Source organism: Malania oleifera, chromosome 1 (genome assembly GCF_029873635.1).
Source record: "Malania oleifera isolate guangnan ecotype guangnan chromosome 1, ASM2987363v1, whole genome shotgun sequence".
Lineage (NCBI taxonomy): Eukaryota > Viridiplantae > Streptophyta > Magnoliopsida > Santalales > Ximeniaceae > Malania > Malania oleifera.
The window spans coordinates 139,805,065-139,823,279 of NC_080417.1; the positions used below are offsets into that span (position 1 = coordinate 139,805,065).

Here is an 18,215-nt window from a genome sequence, read left to right on the forward strand (position 1 = left end):
ATCTTTGGAATACATATCGTGTATATATATATATATATATATATATATATTTGCATATTACAAAGATCGTGGTGTAATTGAATATTTGAAATAAAGATTTTTTGATTTAGATCTTTACAATATTCAAAGACAAACTTTTTAACAAGATCATATTTGATATTTGTGCATCTTGTCTTCGAGGCTATTACTCATACAAACATTTTGGAAGAATTGATAAAAGAGAATTTGCGTGTTGAAGCATATCATTCATAAACGATTGTATCGTTTCATTCTTTCAAAGCTTCAAGTTTCATCATATGATTATGTATTAGGAATTTGAATTGTAGTCACTAGCTTTGTTGGACGCAACTTTGAGTGTTTTACAGCTTTCATTGTATTCACGGTTCGGGTTGTGAACCGGGATTGAAGAGAGAGTTGTATCTCTTGTAAGCAGCGGAGTAGGAGGAAGTTGTACCTCTTGTAAGCAACAGATTGTAAGGGAAGCTCCGTCCCAATTTAAGGAGCAAGGATTATAGTGAAATCCTTGAGTGGGTTGCTCAAGGCGAGGACGTAGGCCGGGTTGGCTGAACCTCGCAAAAATTGTGTTTGCATTCTCTCTTCCCTTATCTTTTTAATTTCCGCAACGCACTTCATTACTTACATTGCATGTATGTTTGTTGAATAATCTCACACGAACTTGATAAGTAATTGGTTAAATTTAGACATAGGGATTAAGTGGTGAATTAATTTCAAAGAATTTTTAAAATACCCAATTCACCCCCCCCCCCCCTCTTGGGATTACACCTAAATCAACATAAGGGGTGTAGCATAGGACAGAACATGACTAGGCATTCTATTGATAAGGTAAGTGGCTATTAGAACAGCATCACCCTAAAACATTGTAGGCATGTGGGTAGTGAGCATTAAGGCTCGTGCTACCTTAAGAATGTGTCTATTTTTGCGTTCAGCAACCCCATTTTGTTGAGGGGTGTCAACGCATGAGCTTTGATGAATCATCCCTTTTTCTTGAAGGAAGAGACCCAAGGTGTGGTTGAAATATTTCGTGTCATTGTCAGTACGCAAGATTTGAGTCTTGGTGTGAAATTGTGTTTGGACCATGGCATAAAAGTTAATAAACACCGAACGTACTTCACACTTATCTTTTAACAAGTAGACCCAACAAGTACGAGTGTGATCATCAATGAATGTCACAAACCATTTTGTGTGAGTGCAATTCAAAATCTGAGAAGGTCCCCATACATCACTATGAATGATTGTGAAAGGTTTTGTGGGTTTGTATTTGGATTTTGGGAATGAAGTTCTTCGGTGTTTTGCGAGTTCACACACTTCACACCGAACATGAAGAGACATTTTGTTCGAACATAGCGAAGGAAATAAATGACACATGTACTGAAAATTGGGGTGACCCAACTAAGAATGCCATAACATTAGGTCACTATTCTTAGGGATAGAGACACGATTACAAATAACACTTTGACACTGATCACCCATTTTGGCTTCCTCAAAGTAGTAGATTCCCTCATACTCCTTAGCACTGCTAATCGTCGTCCCCGATGACAAGTCTTGAAAAACACAATGGGATGAAATAAATTTAGCAGAGCAATTGGAGTGTTTAGTGAGTTGGCTGACAGACAAAAGATTACAAGATAATTTTGGAACATGAAGAACAGACTCTAAAATAATCAAGTCAGAAATCCGAATACTCCCTTTTGCCGGCAACAGGAGCAAGAGATTCGTCAGCAATTTTGACTCTTAGATTACCAGCACATGGGGTATATGATAAGAAAAGGTGATAAGAGTATTTCATATGGTCAAAGGCTCCAAAATCTATAACCCAGGGTGTATGGTTACAAAAGGTGTGTAGGGCTTGTGAGAAATTACCTCTGTGTGCCAAATTACCAAATGGAGTATTTTTTGGTGACTGGCCCAAGGCTTGGAGAGCAAACAGCATCTCCATGATTTACTGTAGTTGGTCATGGCTGGAGGTGCTGCTGCTGCCACTGTCAGAATGGTTGCTCGCCACTTGTTGCCTCTCGGGTTGAGTCTCAAAACAAGCTTGATAGCCTCTAGTTTTGGTGCTCTGCCGTGGTTTCCAATCAGCTGCCTTGCCATGAATCTCCCAACAATTATCCTTGGAATGGCCAAGCTTTCGACAATGTTCACACTAGAGGTGGCCCTTTGGTTGCTTGGTATTTGGCCCACTATAGGTCCCACAGGATACAAATGTTGAGCCCTCTGGTACCGTGGTTGTAGCTTCCTTCAACATGACTTTGCGCCTTGCCTCTTCACACCTCACTTCAGGAAACACTTCTCGAGTGGATGGTAGAGGTCTGCAGCTGAGAATCCTTCCTCGTACATCATCTAAATGTCGATTAAAGCTTGCAAGGAACTCAAAAACTCTCTCCTTTTCCAATCTCTTCTTGAACAGCGCACTGTCCTCAGCACAGTGCCATTCTTCTTCGCTTCTTAAATCCAGTTCTTGCCATAGTGCCAACATCTCCATGTAATAGTCTGTCACCTCCCTCTCACCTTGTTTCATTTGCCATAGGTGTGTCTTAAGTTCAAAGACTTGGGAAGCATTCTCCTCGTCAGAGTAGGTTTCTCGGACTGCATCCCACACCTCTTTTGCTATGGCCAAGAACATATATGTTTCCTCGATAGTTGGCTTCATGGAGTTGATAAGCCATGAGATAATCAAGGAATTCTTCGATCTCCATTGCTAGAGTGCCACAACATTCATTGATTCAGGTTTCTTTGAATCGCCGATAAGATAAACCTGAGCTTTCCTCTGCCGTCGACTGCAAGTTTCACGGACTGGGCCCATTCTCGGAAATTCTTCCCGTTGAGTTTTTCTGCCGATAGTTGGACAGAAGAGCCATCTAGTCCATTCGAACTGATGATGGCATTGGTTCGACTCGTTTGAGTCTTTGAGGTTGTCGAATCTCGACTATTGATGGAGTTGTCCCCCATAGTTAGCTTGGTTTAGGAAAAAACCAGCTCTGATACCATGTTGAAACTATAAGAACACTGTTTCGTTTATTAATTTAAAAAACTGTACAATATGCCCTACTATATCACAACCAGCAGCCAAGTTAAGGAAATACAATCCAAGAATAAAGGAATATACAAGAATCACGGAAATCCCTATTGACCAGCACCCCTTCTGTACATGCCTAAAATAAGACAATCAAGAATCATTCCTTAATTATAGAGATCACGCATGACTCCTAAACTGTAGGGATTTCTACAGGTGTCCTCCCAGATAGGCAAAACAAAAGGAAGAGAGAGAGAGAGAGAGAGAGAGAGAAAATAAATAAATAAATAAATAAAGCATAAGATATCAAGCCAAACACTGCAAATGAATCCCGTTAAAAATATGAAACTCTTTTGAAGCAACCAGAAGAAAGGCCTATCAAGAAGTAAGAACTTTAAAAGGATTTTGGAACTAAATTGCAATTTAGATATGGAAAAAGCTTCCAACCAAGTGAATTGGAAGCTCCTCCTATATGTATAGAGGCAGATTGTATTTGCTCAATGCAGCTGAGACTTGAATTTCAAAATGCTATTATGCGAAACCCAGGAGCTTCCAAGGGTGGAGGCATTATCCAAGACAGTTCTTGCAACAGCATGGAGGTTTCAAGGCAATCATTGTCCATTGTGATGGTATACCGGCAGAGTTAGAGACCCTTAGCTTTGGGCTGTCTTTTCCATGAGCAACATCAGGAGGCACTCTTTAGAGATTGTAGTAGAACAGCTGTCATAAGTGGTTTTTAGTTTGTGTTTTCTCCCTCTTTTCCCAAGAAACGAACAAAAGAAGGCCCTTTTTTTCATGGGTTACAACATTGTAGTTGTACTCTATGGTATACCATTAAATTAATTTACTTGAATTATACCCGCACCATAGGAGGGGGAACATAACTTAGCAAAGAAAAAAATTTTGGCATAAATTAAGTTCATTAAGGAATGTGAAAATTCTAGCTGATATCCCATACCAGCCTCTGGTAACAGCTCTTCCCCTGGTTGAAGACCCTTGCTGCGCATATGGCTAATGTCTATGACATCTGGAACATCTACATAGACATCTGGTTGCCATACGAATGAAAAAAAAAAATGTAACTATAATAGCAACACAACTAAGTCAATGATGGAAGGAATTCAATATGACCACACTAAACATACCGAGCTTTTTGGGGACCCAACCCTCATCCATTACAAATTTCCGCATGTGCAACACCAAATAATCAGGGAATGAAGTCAAGCCAGCAGTTCTGCAGGGAAAACATGAAAATATGGTAAACTAGATAAAAGCATGCGATCGATGTATATCACTGAACACCATTGTGAAACCCGCTAACCTTTTACAGTTAAAGCCTTGCCAGTGCTATAATAGCTTATCCTTTCTAATCATGCTAATCATAAATTTAGAGTGATAGGTTGTTCCTTATAAAAAGTAACTGATTCTGGCTTTATTTTACATAATATTCAAGGACTATAACCATAATTTCTTTTTTTCAAATTAGATCCAGAACCTTGCAAGCAGAGATTGAATAAGTTGAGAAGCAACATGTCTCTCAGCGTGAGAGGGAGCTCAGATCCATTAATTTTCATTCATAATTACCATGTAAGTCCAGCACATGAAGATAGCATTGCTGAAAAATATATTAGAAACAAAAATGTTAAGGATCACAATTCATACTTGACTGCTGTAGTCTTAGCATTCAAGGCAGAGCTGTAAAAATCCAGCACTTCCTCTGGAGCTGAAAAGCTTGCTAGGCATGCTTCTAGAGGCACCCTTGGACGTACAATCTCATCACCAGATCTGACCAAATGAACTCATTTAGTAAGAAAGCCAAGAAGCACTATAAAATGGCAAACGGCTCATCAGAACTCACACTTCCTTCCCCTCTGATTTCTTTTCCGCCTTCAATTTGTTAAAGGCTTGCATTTCTTCTGTATTCTTAAACAAAGGAAAAATTAGAAATCATTCATATGGGTAAAACATCCAGGATGTACACAACACATGCATACCTCTGTTAATAGCTTCATGCAGCGGGATATTTAGTGAAAGAATGTAATCCAGCCTCTTATTGTAAGTAACCTTCCCAGATGGACACAAAATGCGCTCTTCAATACCAAACTTGAAACTCCTTGAAGGGTCCAAGTCAGTTCTCCCAGCATTAGCTCGTTCAACTTGGTCAATGAAATGTAGAAAGAATTCTAAGGCATCCTAAAAATGAATTTGTGTCAAGTACATATGAAAAAAAAGCAAATGGTAGTAGTCACAGGATCACCAGCATTAATACCAGAAGTAGCTATTATAGTAATAGTGATAACAACAACAATACAGGAGGGAATAAGAGCATTTAAAAGTGCTGCCCACACAGTTTGTTGGTGAAGTGTTGCCCACACAGTGTGTTGGTGAAGTGTTGCCCACACAGTTGTTTGGTAATCTGTTGGTTAGAGAAAACACCTCAAACTAGACTAAGCCCCACGCAGGCAGTGGCAACTAGGATAAACCCCACATAACAGAAGCACTTTAAAAACACATCAACCCCAATGCCTAGGCTCCCACAATCCCAAGGCTATTAGCGGTCTAAGGAGGGCATGACATGTGCAATCTTATCTCCATATTTTGGACAGGCTGGTCCCTGATTTGAATCCGTTCATGTTTGGGTGTATGAGTGTATCATGCTAGCTAACTAGACCAACAAGAAAAGTTATATCAACTGATGTCGAAACAGCAAGGGATAGAGCACCCATGTTGCCAGAATGCGATGTCTGCCTACATGAACTCTAGCACCCTTTTAAGACATGATGTAAATTTACAGCAGAAAGAGTAGCATATCAAGGACATGGTGTGATCATACAATAATGTTATTAGATGTTTTACACCACATGACAAAAAATTTGCAAGGGACTCCTGTCAAGATTGTCAAACCTCTAAACAGAAGAAGAAGGATGAGCATAACCAGTGCCTATAAAATTTCAGGTGCAATTTCCTCATATAGAACACCTTAACTCTTGATTCTTTACAATCCATTGCAACTTATTGCAATATCAAACTTCTGTAAACTACATTTCTATGGTCAATTCCAATGATATAAAACGCAAGGCGCTCTAACTCTTAAGAGGCAAGGTGCAAGCCTTAAGGCGTTGGGGCGTCAGCCTTTTGAGATTTTATTTTTAGATAAAACTATGTAAATAATTCTCATATTTTTAAAATAAAGAAAAATTTTAAAAATCACAAATATAATGTAAATGAAATCATATATAATTTGCAAACTACTCGTTAGCCTATCAAAAAAATAGCTAACATAAATTCATTACATAATTTTATGTAAATCAAGACAAGAGATAGCTATAACAATACAAAGTTCAAATTATTTTACAAGATCTAAGATACAACTCAATTGTTTTGGAAAGGTTGAGGTTCAAGAGTTTTAGAAATCAACTCATATTATGAGATTCCTTTTATATAAACATGGAGTTAATATTTTCTAGCCAAATCTTACTTGAGAATCACACACCCAAAATGCACAAGCCTCAAGTAAAAAGGCATGAAAGGCTCGCCTTTTTATACAATGCGTAAGCCTCAGTGTGTAATGTCTTAGCCTTTTCGGAATTTGGTATTTTAGATTGAGCCTCAAGCCGTTTTAAGCATGCCTTGCCTCGATTAAGCCTTTTACATCATTGGTCAATTCAAATGAAGTCATGCTTAAATTCTTGTATCCCATTCATGCAACAAAATACAAAGCAATTCACCCACAAATTGTTTTTCTGGGAAAAAAAGTTACAGTTGCTAAACAAGCACTATACAGTACAACTTGCATTAATCTCTAATCTTCATTATCTGGATTGTCAACTTTCTGAAAAATCCATTCTTCCATATGTTTTCCATCAAACCATTTTTTTTTCAATTAAACATACACAATCAGCCCTTTCCCCCTCCCCAAAAGGAGAAAAAAATTAACTAAAAATCTAACCATAGACAACATGAGCTCACATTGCCAGTTTGCCAAGACTTGAAAGAGCAATAGTGCGGGACTTTATGGGGAACAAAAGTAAGTTAAAAAGAAGAAGTGATAAAAAACGCCAGGCAATAGTGCCCCATTGAAAATGTTGACAAAATGGCAACCCATCTTGATGTGTTTCATGTGCTCATGGAATGTAGAGCAATCACAAACCTGAACAGCATTCTCATTACCACAACAAAATGGACGGAGAGATGAGAAAGAAACATCTATATCTGTGAGACAACCTCAGCAGTAGCATGAGTCATGGAACAACACAAAGCCCTGGCACTAGAAAAAAATAACAGGTCATTTCTTAATTTTCTAAGGAATAAGAGATTCATCCACAAAAATGCATGAAGTTTCAAAGAAGTGGAAGAAAACAATAGGCTATGAAAAAGTGCACCCTTAATGTAAGCACAAGATGTGAAGTTTTAAAAAAAAAAAAAAAGTGATGTGAAGTAAAGCTGCCAGAGGAGTACTAAGAGGTGCAACAAACAACTTCCAATATGTTTTCACCAAGTGGTCCAAACTCCAGGCTGATGAGCTTGCTTAAAGCAATAGAAAGCACAAGAGTATGGTTTATGCAACAAACATAGGCAGGTGGATGAGAGGCCAGAAGAACACATATAAACCTGATATGGGTAAAAGACCATCACATGCTTTGCAAGGACTTAGAAACCACTTAATAAAGGAGACACTTTAAATGAGACAATGTGAGGATATGTAGCTCCTGTAACCCCCTCATAATTTTTTATTTTGATAGAAAAAGAAATTCATTAACAGAAGGGAGAAGAATTCACAAGGGGCAGGGGATAAGCAATCTTCCTAAAAGAACAAAATAATTACAATAAACCCCTTATAATCCCTCCTACGCCCTCCCTCCCCCCCCCCCCCCAAAAAAAAAAAAAAAAAGGTAACCCCCTCATAATGGAGGGGTAACCTATTCAAGGGCATTTAACCAAGCGAATCCAACCAATACAAATGGGGAAGCAAGGCAGATGTTCACTATATGTACAGTTCCCAAACCTTAATATCTCACTCCTTCTCTATCATAACTCTAATTTAAGCATCTACAAGATCCCCTAGAAGCCACCACAGGACCTCCCAAGTTCACCTCTTTTCTCTGATAGGCTGTTCACGTGTAGTCCAATAAAAAAGCAGCAAATGATTAGCACATTAGGTAGGAAAAAAGGAAGTTGTTTTCATTCCATTTTCAGAAAATGTCAACCTCTGACTACGGAGCCCAACACAGCCAATCGGAGGAGGTGAACTCTCCTCCAACAGGGCGTTCACCACAAGAAGCTAGCGAACCTCATATCGTTGAAATGAAGTATGTAACCTTCCATTTCCAAAAGCGGAATGAAGCTATGATCAGAGAAATCATCCATCAGCAAAAAGGTTTCCCCCAAGGCTGGTATGGAATCTCCCAGCCCCCACAAGATCAGGCAAGGGAAAAGAATTTACCATGGAGGATGACCTCAAGTACCAGCATCATTGCAAGCAGTAAGGCAAATCACTTGTTGGCCTTTAAAGAGAAGTTCAAGAAGATTGAAGATCATTTTAAACAAGCAATGAAGAAAGTTTGAGATCAAAAGATTCTGGGGAAAGGGTCCCTCCAGAGGCTGGAGCCACAATTCACACAGGAGGTGGAGGAACCCCTGCCACCTAGGTTTTTTATGCCAAGTCTGGACAAATATGATGGAACCACAGATCCTGTAGACTATTTGGATGATTTATGATGCAACTTCATGGAGCTCTAGATGCCATGTGTTAAGGCTTTAGTGGCTAATCGACAAGGCCCACAAGATGGAGGCAACTCAAGGAGCCCCGGATGCCATTACATATAGATTTTTGTTGCTACTTTTTTGGGGCCCAACAAGATTACGGCACTGAGGACTAAAGGATGGTCCATAGAACCCTTCAAGGAAATGGAGAGGCAATTCACAGGACATTTCATAGATAGCAAAAATATCTGCACATCTGATGAGCTTGGTCCAAGGGGAGAAAGAATCCATCTAAGGAGTTTATGCGTCACTTTGTAAGTGCTACTTTGGAGGTGCAGAACCTGGACCACAGGTAGCAATAGCAGCTCTAATTGTAGTCCAATGTCATGGAGAATTCCTATTTTCATTAGGGAATAGACCAACTATCGGTATGGGTGCACTGATGGTGTGATTGATTTCTACAAAATGATGAATACACAAAGAAGTATAATAGAGTTGAAGAGAAAGGAGATCAAAGATCTAGTGGAGCCTACGCAAAGAGAGGGAACAAAAAAAGGAGAAAAGAAAAGATAGAAGCGTCCTAATTCCATGAGGATTCAAGACCTCCATCGAGGTAATAACATACACCCCCATTGAAATCATTCCCAACTCATGTTCTTATGCAAATTAAAGGGAAGAACTACATCCCTTGGCCAATGAAGGCCCCTAGCCCCATGCACACAAGTGCAATTCTGCAAAAGACAACCAATACAATGGAGATCCTCGAAACAGATGAGAATCTTTCAAGTTCAGGAATAGATAGATTTGGGCTGCTCAAGCCATGGAGCCAAGGTACTCCCTCCAATGTCTTTTTGGGGCCTCCTCAGCCTTAGAGCTGAGGTACTAGCAGTATTTCCACTGAATCGTGCTTCTGCACAGGGGCTATCATTGGTCTTCAGTAATAGAAGTGACAAGAGACGGGGATCACAAGGGGATGGTGTTGTCGGCATTGCAACTGCATCAAGGGGCATCCATGCCCCCTTCTTTAGTCATGGAAATGGCTCAACTGGGGCTGGCTCCTTTTCCTTATTTCTTTTTGTGGGGAGGAAAGGGGGCTGCAGCGATGTACCACATATTTGGGCTAAGCACGCCATTCTTGGCCAGTCCTATCTTGGTCTTCTACACCAAATAGCTAAGGGTCCTTAGCCTAGCCCAGCTTAGCCTAGCCTACCCACCAAACTGCACATACCCTTAAAACTCATCTTCTACACCCTCAAAAAAGGGTATCATTAATTGAAAGGAAACAAATCATGTACTTGTATTAGAAATAGTGATTCCTATTCATGAAACAGAACAAGACATAACTTTAGACAAGTGATGAACATACCTGTTGCCTCATTGTAGAAAATTCATGATGGCTAGCAGCAATAACTGCCTTGAACATGCGAGGTGGGATCCCTCCCTGTTTCTGAATTTAAATAAGGCATACCCAAAGAAAGGAGAAAATGTGATTTAAAAAGCAGCCATCAGATAAAAATATAAGATGTCATGAAAAACCAATATATTGGCACACTTAAGCGAACATGTAACTTCAACAGTCAATCAGCAAACAAATACTTGAGCAGCAAGTCAAGCCCCACACTCATACAATAACTTCAAAGAAGAAGAAAAAAACATAAAAAAGCTGCATAGCTGTAACAACTATGCCACAAATTACAACAACAAATAATCAACAAGTGAGCAGAACAGCAAAAGAATCATCCAAAAAACTTACGGCACTTGAAATTGTGGTTGCAGCATTAGCAGCATCATTTTCCTGAATAATAAAAAAGAGAGTGTTATGCCCCTGGATGCAGTTACCAAAAACATAAAGAATTGACAAACTGTTACACTCGCTCACCTCTTGTGCTGGAACAGAATATTTGCCAGATAGCAAGCCATGTGCCAGTTTTGTTCTGCCATAAAGCAAGACAAGCCTTAGAAACTTTTGAATCATGCATATCAGGCACATAATTACTCATACATTCTTCATAAATCAATTGGGTTATTGAATATTTTAAAAAAAATGACATGTGTATCAAGAAAAAGACCAAAAAACTGATAGAAGTCAATCAAGTAGTAGGAAAAATGCCTTGTGTTTATTCTTCGAACCCAGCATTGCGTAAAATTAACTAAATATAAATATTTAGGATCAGCTATATGAATCTTCTCATCATTCAAGGAGAAGCTAAATTAATCTCTCTCCCCTCAGCACAATTTAGAGCAAGATTTTAATCAAATTAGATTTACTTTAAATCTTTTTTTATTGTCTAAGCCTACATTCTTCTTGGTGTTCCATTCGTCCTTGCTATGGCCTCTCAATTATGTTACCTTCATTATCACTACATCCACTCGTCTTCACTACACAACTGCAAACAATCTTAATCAATTTTCTCTCATCATCCAGACGCAGAACAAACCTCTGGTATGCACCACCAAAAACCTTGAGGCCATGGGTTTAACTTCCCCAAGTGGCTCCCTGCACCCCCTCCCCATTCCCCCAAGTGAGGACGCTTGGACCACACACACATGTTGTCTCTTAATAAATTTATTGGTGTATCAAAAAAATTTCTCTCATCTTCAATTTGTACTATGACTAACCATCTTATTGTATCATAGTCTATCCTTGCTCGTATTGTTAAGCATCCATTTCAACATGTTCATTTCAGCTACTCTCATTAACATCCACGTAGAAAACACAAAGATATCACCATGAAAATGCACAAGCATACTCTAAAAAAGAGAAGGAAACAAAGCATTTGGAATCTCAGCTTCTCTATATCCTAAATCATGCAGAAAAAACATCTAGAACTTGCAGGGCTGCCAGAGCCCAGATGGATGCCTTAGCAAGAGACAGGGAAGGGGGAGCTGGGTTATGCGTACATTCTGTTCTATCTTCATTTTTGCTTTAAAGTTCAGCTAGCCTTTGATTAAGCATATAATGTAATCTCACTTTGTCAACATAGGTTGATTTCAACAGAAATTACAACGTCCAACAAATACTGAAATTTCAATTTACATTTCAATTTTAGGGAAACAAAAAAATAAGATAGATTTAATAGTAAAATGTGAAATTTAAATAACTCAGGAAGAGTGAATGGATATAATATTGCAAATTATAAAATCAAAATATCATAGATAAAATGCATATATGGAAAGTTTGTAGTGTGTAGAGCACAAATATGAGCAGTTAAGAATATGAAAAACATACATGTAACAAGATAAAGCACAAATATGAGCATTTAAGAAAATGAAAAACATACGTGTAACAAGATAAACAACCCAATACTTTTAACATCAAACGTAATCCAACAAACACAAGAAATCCAATATTATGTTCCAATCAATTAATAATATACATTTATTATAAAACTAAATTGCATACAAGTATTAAAGTTTTCAAATTTTCATTCAATATTTTTTCAAAATTTTGAAATTTCAGTCAAATTTTGCCAGTTCAACACGAAACCTTCCCACCCCTTCCCTGTTTTTGTCAGTGGTAACCAACATCCGAAATTTCTATAATTTCACCATAAGCCAACTCAGAATGGCCCAATCAAATGACCTCATGCCAGGAAAGAGATGTTTTCTTGGTCCTTGTGCAAAGAAAAAACAAGTGCAGTCATCAAAAGCACAACTTTAGTACCATAACCATTAATGTCATGCGCTGGATCATACTGGAAGCATTAACATTGAACTAGGGCACCATGTACTTACAACTGCATATTCAGGTCAACGGTTGGATCAGCAGGAGCAGTCTCAAAACTCATTTTTAAACTTTGGCTCATGTAATACCTGATAAATCAATCTCACAAGAACATGAAAATTTAAGCACACACCACTTCCAAGTGAAAGATAAGTAATTCATACCCAAGAATTATAAATTATAACTAAAAAAGAAAAAAAACAGACCGTGAATAGAAGGAATGTGTCGAGAACACAACTTGCATAGTTGCAGCCAGATAACAACTGCAAGAAAACAAATGAGGCAGACCCAAAAAATAAAATAAAATATAAATAAATATATAATCTGCCATTCGACTCAAAACATGATGATACCTGTTCCCAAGATTGACTAGCCCTGTATAACCAGGTCCAAATAATGGCTGCATCTCCTGTCCGCTTTCTTGAATTCTGTTCCAATCAAAATTTGTATTCTGATCAAGCTCCCTTTCTGCAGTTGTCATTTCAGTCTGAAAAAAAAAATAATAATAAAAATATAAATTCATAATGAAAAAGTCTTTAGGCAAGGCATCCTCTGAGCTAAACAAAACACACACAGGAACAAAAAATAAATAAATAAATAAATAAAATAAAATAAAACCTAAGACAACAACATTGCAAGATCCATGAAGCAAAGCTCACTGATCACTTTTGTCATAGGATGAAGAGAGGTTGTGCAGCACTAGTTATGGCACTATTGTGTAACTAATCAGCCAAAAGTATACTATGGTTTCACCACATGAACAAATTCTCAACCATCAAATATGAAGTTAAGCAGAAGCAATCAACAAGCATGAAAATCGACAAGAGTCACATGGTAAACAGTAAAGCAATGCAGTTCATTTGTTAACACTCCATAGGCAGCGTGTGTTTGGCGAGGGAGATAAGTAGGCTAAAAACATTTACAAAGCTGGTTAATTTTACAATGGTTGATGAACACTCACCCTCCCCTAAAGAGCTTTCTACACTATTCTAACTCTTGACAGCAGGAAACATCAAACTAACCAAGGAGTGATACTCCTAAAAATATTTACAAAGCTGGTTAATTTTACAATGGTGATGAACACTCACCCTCTCCTAAAGAGCTTTCTACGCTATTCTAATTCTTGACAGCAGGAAACATCAAACTAACAAAGGAGTGATACTCCTATTTCACACTAAGGCATTATCCTAATAAAAGAATAAAACCGACATTACTATTTACATGTACACAGGGCAAGCGGTCACAAGCAAGCATTATGTCTTGATCAAGCTTGGCTCATGACAATCTCTCCCACTTATGCAATCGACATACTCGTGGAATTTGACACTAGGTACTCGTCTACTTTTTCCATGAATTGTTCCATGTCTGCTGCTAACACCCAACTGATTTCTTCATCTCTAAGGCATTTCCACTTTACGAAGAACTTGTGTTGCTTCTTCTTGAATGATGTCAACACTCCATCTGCTAGGCAAACTTCAACTTCTTCTCTATCAGGTGTTGAGGTCTTTAGTGGTACTCTAACCGATTGGCTTCTGCTTTGATCATCAATGTCGGCGATGAATGGCTTAAAGCAACTGACGCGGAACACAATATGCACCATCATCCAAGCTAAAGGGATCAACCTTATAAGAGGCCTACCTGACTTTAGCCAAGATGGGGGACTAAACCTCTATATTTGCAAAGTGGTCCCTTATCTTGACCCTATAATGATTTGATCTATTTTGAAAAGAGCTTAACAAGCACCAAGTCAACCAAATTGAAATGCAACGTTCTTATCCCTTGATCTACCCACTTCTTCATTCACTTAGAAGATTTCTCCAAGTAAGCCCAGACACTCTCCGTGTTCTAGCTACATTTTTTTATGAAGAAGTATGCTCCCTGGCAACTCCATGTTTTGGCTCAGTTTCAGGGTAATCGAGTTATGGTGATGATGGGGATCAGCATGCCCTACCTATGTCATTTTCAGATGTTATGACATGTAGACGACTTCCTAATGTCCACATTTCCTTTGCTGATATGTTGACACGTGGACGACCCCCTGATGTCCACATTTCCTTTGCCGACATGATAACAAGTGGACGACGTCCGGATGTCCACATCGGTTCATAATTGTTTGTAGATTTTGAATGGATTATTTGAAGACTTGTTTTGAAGACTTTTCAGTGTGAGAAAGACCTGAGTAAAGATGCCAAAGCAAGTCCAAGTACAAGACCCATGTGGGCCCCACACCAATTGGGCCTCCCTTTGACTTTTGTTTGTATTTTATTTGTAAACATGCAAGACAACTTGCTTGCATGTGTATGTTAAGAAATTGTGTGAGCATATCTAGTGAGTTGGAGTGTTACTAAGTTGTGCTTAGTATTTATTGTGTCTAGAAAGTTAGAGCATTTATTTTGTTAGTAACTTGTAAGAGTAATTAATGTGTCTAGTAAGTTGGTGTCTTTATTATTTGTATCTCCCATGCTTGTGTAGGAATTGTTAGTTGTTTAATGTCTTTGTCCCCCGATGCTAGCTAAGCTTATTAATGCCTTGTCCCCCCATGCTAGCTATATATATACCCCTTCATTGTAAGAACTATGGAAAGAGAAAAATTTGAATATTGAATAGAATTCCTTTGGTTGAAGCTTGTTTAGCTTTGTCCAATATTACGATTGTGTAGCGTGAGGCTATGTCGTTCTCTCCGTAGATCAAGTGGTGAGAGACCACTATTCTATCCAACAACTCCATCCCTATCCCACCTTTACGACTTCCCTCCATCACCCACACAACCATCACCAAGTTACACCCCAAGGCCACCAATCCATCATTTCATTTGCTGCATACATATCCATATTTCAAAGTGTGCACGAAGAACTTCAGACAAGTTCTAACTATCCTCCAACGCATCCGCACAGCCACACCAAAGTACCCCCCATACGGCCACTTCCCCTCCATTACATTGCTGCATTCATCTCGGTGTTTCAAAGCTTGTTCCAAGGAATTTTCTGGCATGATCTAAGACTTGTGTTGAACAAGGTCAAGCATCCATAGATTCTCGTGGTAACTTAAGTTTCTGTTTGAACCCTTGTTATATCTTACAGCCCCTGCTATTACTAAACCTTAGTTTCAAATTCTGCACTTTTGATAAACCCTTTGCCTCAAATTCTGAAATTCCAAAACTTGAATAGCATATCTGAATCCTTAGACTTTCAATATTACTAGTTGCTAGTCTAAATCAATTGTGGAATATTGTTGTGCTAAACACAAAACTTATTTCTTAAAATATTGAAATAACATCTTTGTTGCATATAACTTGATTCCTTTGTGAAAGAACTCTTGAGACTTATTTCTAAACAGCATCATACACTGTTTAAAAATTCAACATGATGTGAAATGAAGCTTGATTTATTGTGTTTATGTTTAGTTAATTGAGTTCTTAAATCAAAGTGTCTTGAGTGTATGTGCTTGTGTGAGGGTTGAAATCGTAGGACATAGGTCGACCAATCCCGCCCTACGTCAGGTGGGCCGAAATGGATTTTGCCAGATTGTAATTAGTTATTGGATCTAGGCCAAAAGGGCTTTTAGTTCAGCTTGCTTTTTCAATAAAAGAAGGGGGCTCTTGAACTAACTAGGAAAGTTGACAGCAATTGAAAGAACCAACTAATGAGCTGCCACCATGACAAGACCTAAAGGTTGCTGATTTGAATCGTGAAGGCATCAAAAGATACGTCTAGACCTAGGGCTCAACAAGTCTTTTTGCAAGGTTTCGGTTCAGACAAAGAAGTCTAGGAGGAAGAACAACATGAAATCAAGGTAATGCTGCGTGAGGGGAAATTCATACTTTGGTTCCAATAAAATCCTTTTTTGTGTCTTTACAATGGTGCGGGTTGTATTGCACAGGATCGAGCTACTAAAATTCTAGGTCCAACCTACTCAAGTTGGTGTTTTCCATTTGAGGGGTGGTGAAAATCCAACAAACGACCCAGCTAATAGGGATGAATTAGTTCTCATTCTAGTTGCATCTCCCATCCTTTATTTCCCCCATTCACCACTTGGTGAGGGCTTCTTTACCTGTTATTAATTTTGTTTTTAGCCTTAATGACAAGTTTAGTTCAAGTAAAGGCATTTTAGCAATTCCACAGCAGAGTAAGTATATTATTGACTCAATTACATGCCAAATGGAATTAGTGGATTTAGGAAAGAAGGGGGGGAGGGGAAGGGGAAGTTGTGTCCATCGATCCACTAGAGGTTGAGACTTGAGAGAGACAATCAAGCGCCTCAAGAGCTCCTCAAGGGTTTAGGTATGAAATTATTTAGTGCTTATTTGATTAAGGATCCCAAAACTTGTATACAATTCCTTGTTTTTGAAAATGAAAACAAATATGCATTCAAAAATGCATTTAGATAATAAAATTCGAGTTTAGTTTTCTGAAAAAGAATATTGAGAACGTGTTTGGCAATAAAAGGGGCGGGTGGTGGCAGCTGACGATGGTGGTGGCAGGTGGTGCTTAGTGGTGGTGGGAGATGGTGAAATGGGATAAGAAAAGGTTAGGAGTATTGAATTGTATCCGAATTCACCCCCAAAAAAAAAAATCCGTTTATAGAATTCTAATAAAAGAGGATATTTTCAAGATACAATCCCAAAAAAATTTTGTAAATAAGACTAAACAAATGCATTTCTTTCGTATTTCCTGTATCCCTTGGTTCTCAAATTTTGAAAATTGTATCCAAAAATTTAACGGGCTATAAATGTTTTTTGGCTGAGAGGTTAGGGTTAAGGTCTGTCTCACCTTGGTTTTATGATGGGGAAAAAGAACAAAGTTGATACAGAATTGCAAAAAATGAATTCATCTACTAACTATGGGGTTAAGAACTAAAAAGGGTCGGGAAAAGGGGCTATGGTCTATAATATGGATACTTAGTTGGAGTGTGAAATTGAATTCATCCACTGACAACGGAGTTAAGAACAAAGAAGGGTAGGGAAAACGGGGTAGTCTATTGTCTATAATATGGATCCTTAGTTGGAATGTGAGGGGTTTATGGGACGCAAATATACGTAGGACAGTCCAAGAGTTTATTGTATGAATTTCCGCTCATACCGATGCAGGAAACCAAACTCCAGCCAGATGATATGTAATTTATTACGAGTATTTGGGATATGCAGTTTAAGCAGTGTGACTGTTTTCCTTCCCTTACAGATTCAGGGGGCCATATTTTGGTGTGGGATTCAACGTCTTAAATTTCAATTTGAGTAAAATTCCAAGGCTTCGAAAGTTCATTAATTTCTATAGAAACTTCAATCTCAATGTCAATTCAATTATGATTCTAAAAAATGATGGAAACATGCATTAAAAAATAGAATTCTTTAATGGAATTTCAGAAACTATTAACAGATAATAAGACATAATAATGAAAAATTTAGAACTAAGATATTATAAAATAAAAAAAATATACACCAAGGACGTGTATTTGGTGTATAAGGTGCAATAATACAATAATGATATTAGACATATTCAACACATAAATAAAATTCATAAATTAGGTCAATATTATTTAATAAACAAATACGGATAATTTAGGCATAAATGGTCAAATAAAATGTTGTAGCTAATATCTTTTTGTAATATTTATAACATTTGACAAGTTTTTGAGCTAGTTTTGAGCGCTTAAGGTTGTCTAAACTAACTGTGGTCTAGCTGCTATTAATCCAAGTCCAGAGGTTACTTCAGGCTATGCCCCTCTTGTAGATTGTAGGATTCTGCAATGCCATCTGAC

At 38.1% G+C, this 18,215-nt stretch overlaps 1 protein-coding gene across 1 annotated transcript in view; it reads right to left on the minus strand.

Annotated features, from left to right (window-relative positions):
- Positions 1-18,215, minus strand: part of LOC131154418 (ubiquitin carboxyl-terminal hydrolase 14) — a 52,467-nt gene that overhangs the window by 17,002 nt on the left and 17,250 nt on the right. Inside the window, exons 6-16 of the mRNA XM_058107183.1 lie at positions 12,815-12,948; positions 12,668-12,724; positions 12,473-12,550; positions 10,617-10,671; positions 10,491-10,532; positions 10,104-10,184; positions 5,029-5,227; positions 4,893-4,950; positions 4,697-4,819; positions 4,180-4,268; positions 3,993-4,082 (exon numbers count right to left, since the gene is read on the minus strand). Coding sequence (XP_057963166.1) covers positions 3,993-4,082; positions 4,180-4,268; positions 4,697-4,819; positions 4,893-4,950; positions 5,029-5,227; positions 10,104-10,184; positions 10,491-10,532; positions 10,617-10,671; positions 12,473-12,550; positions 12,668-12,724; positions 12,815-12,948 — 1,006 coding nt within the window. The remainder of the gene's footprint in view (positions 1-3,992; positions 4,083-4,179; positions 4,269-4,696; positions 4,820-4,892; positions 4,951-5,028; positions 5,228-10,103; positions 10,185-10,490; positions 10,533-10,616; positions 10,672-12,472; positions 12,551-12,667; positions 12,725-12,814; positions 12,949-18,215) is intronic.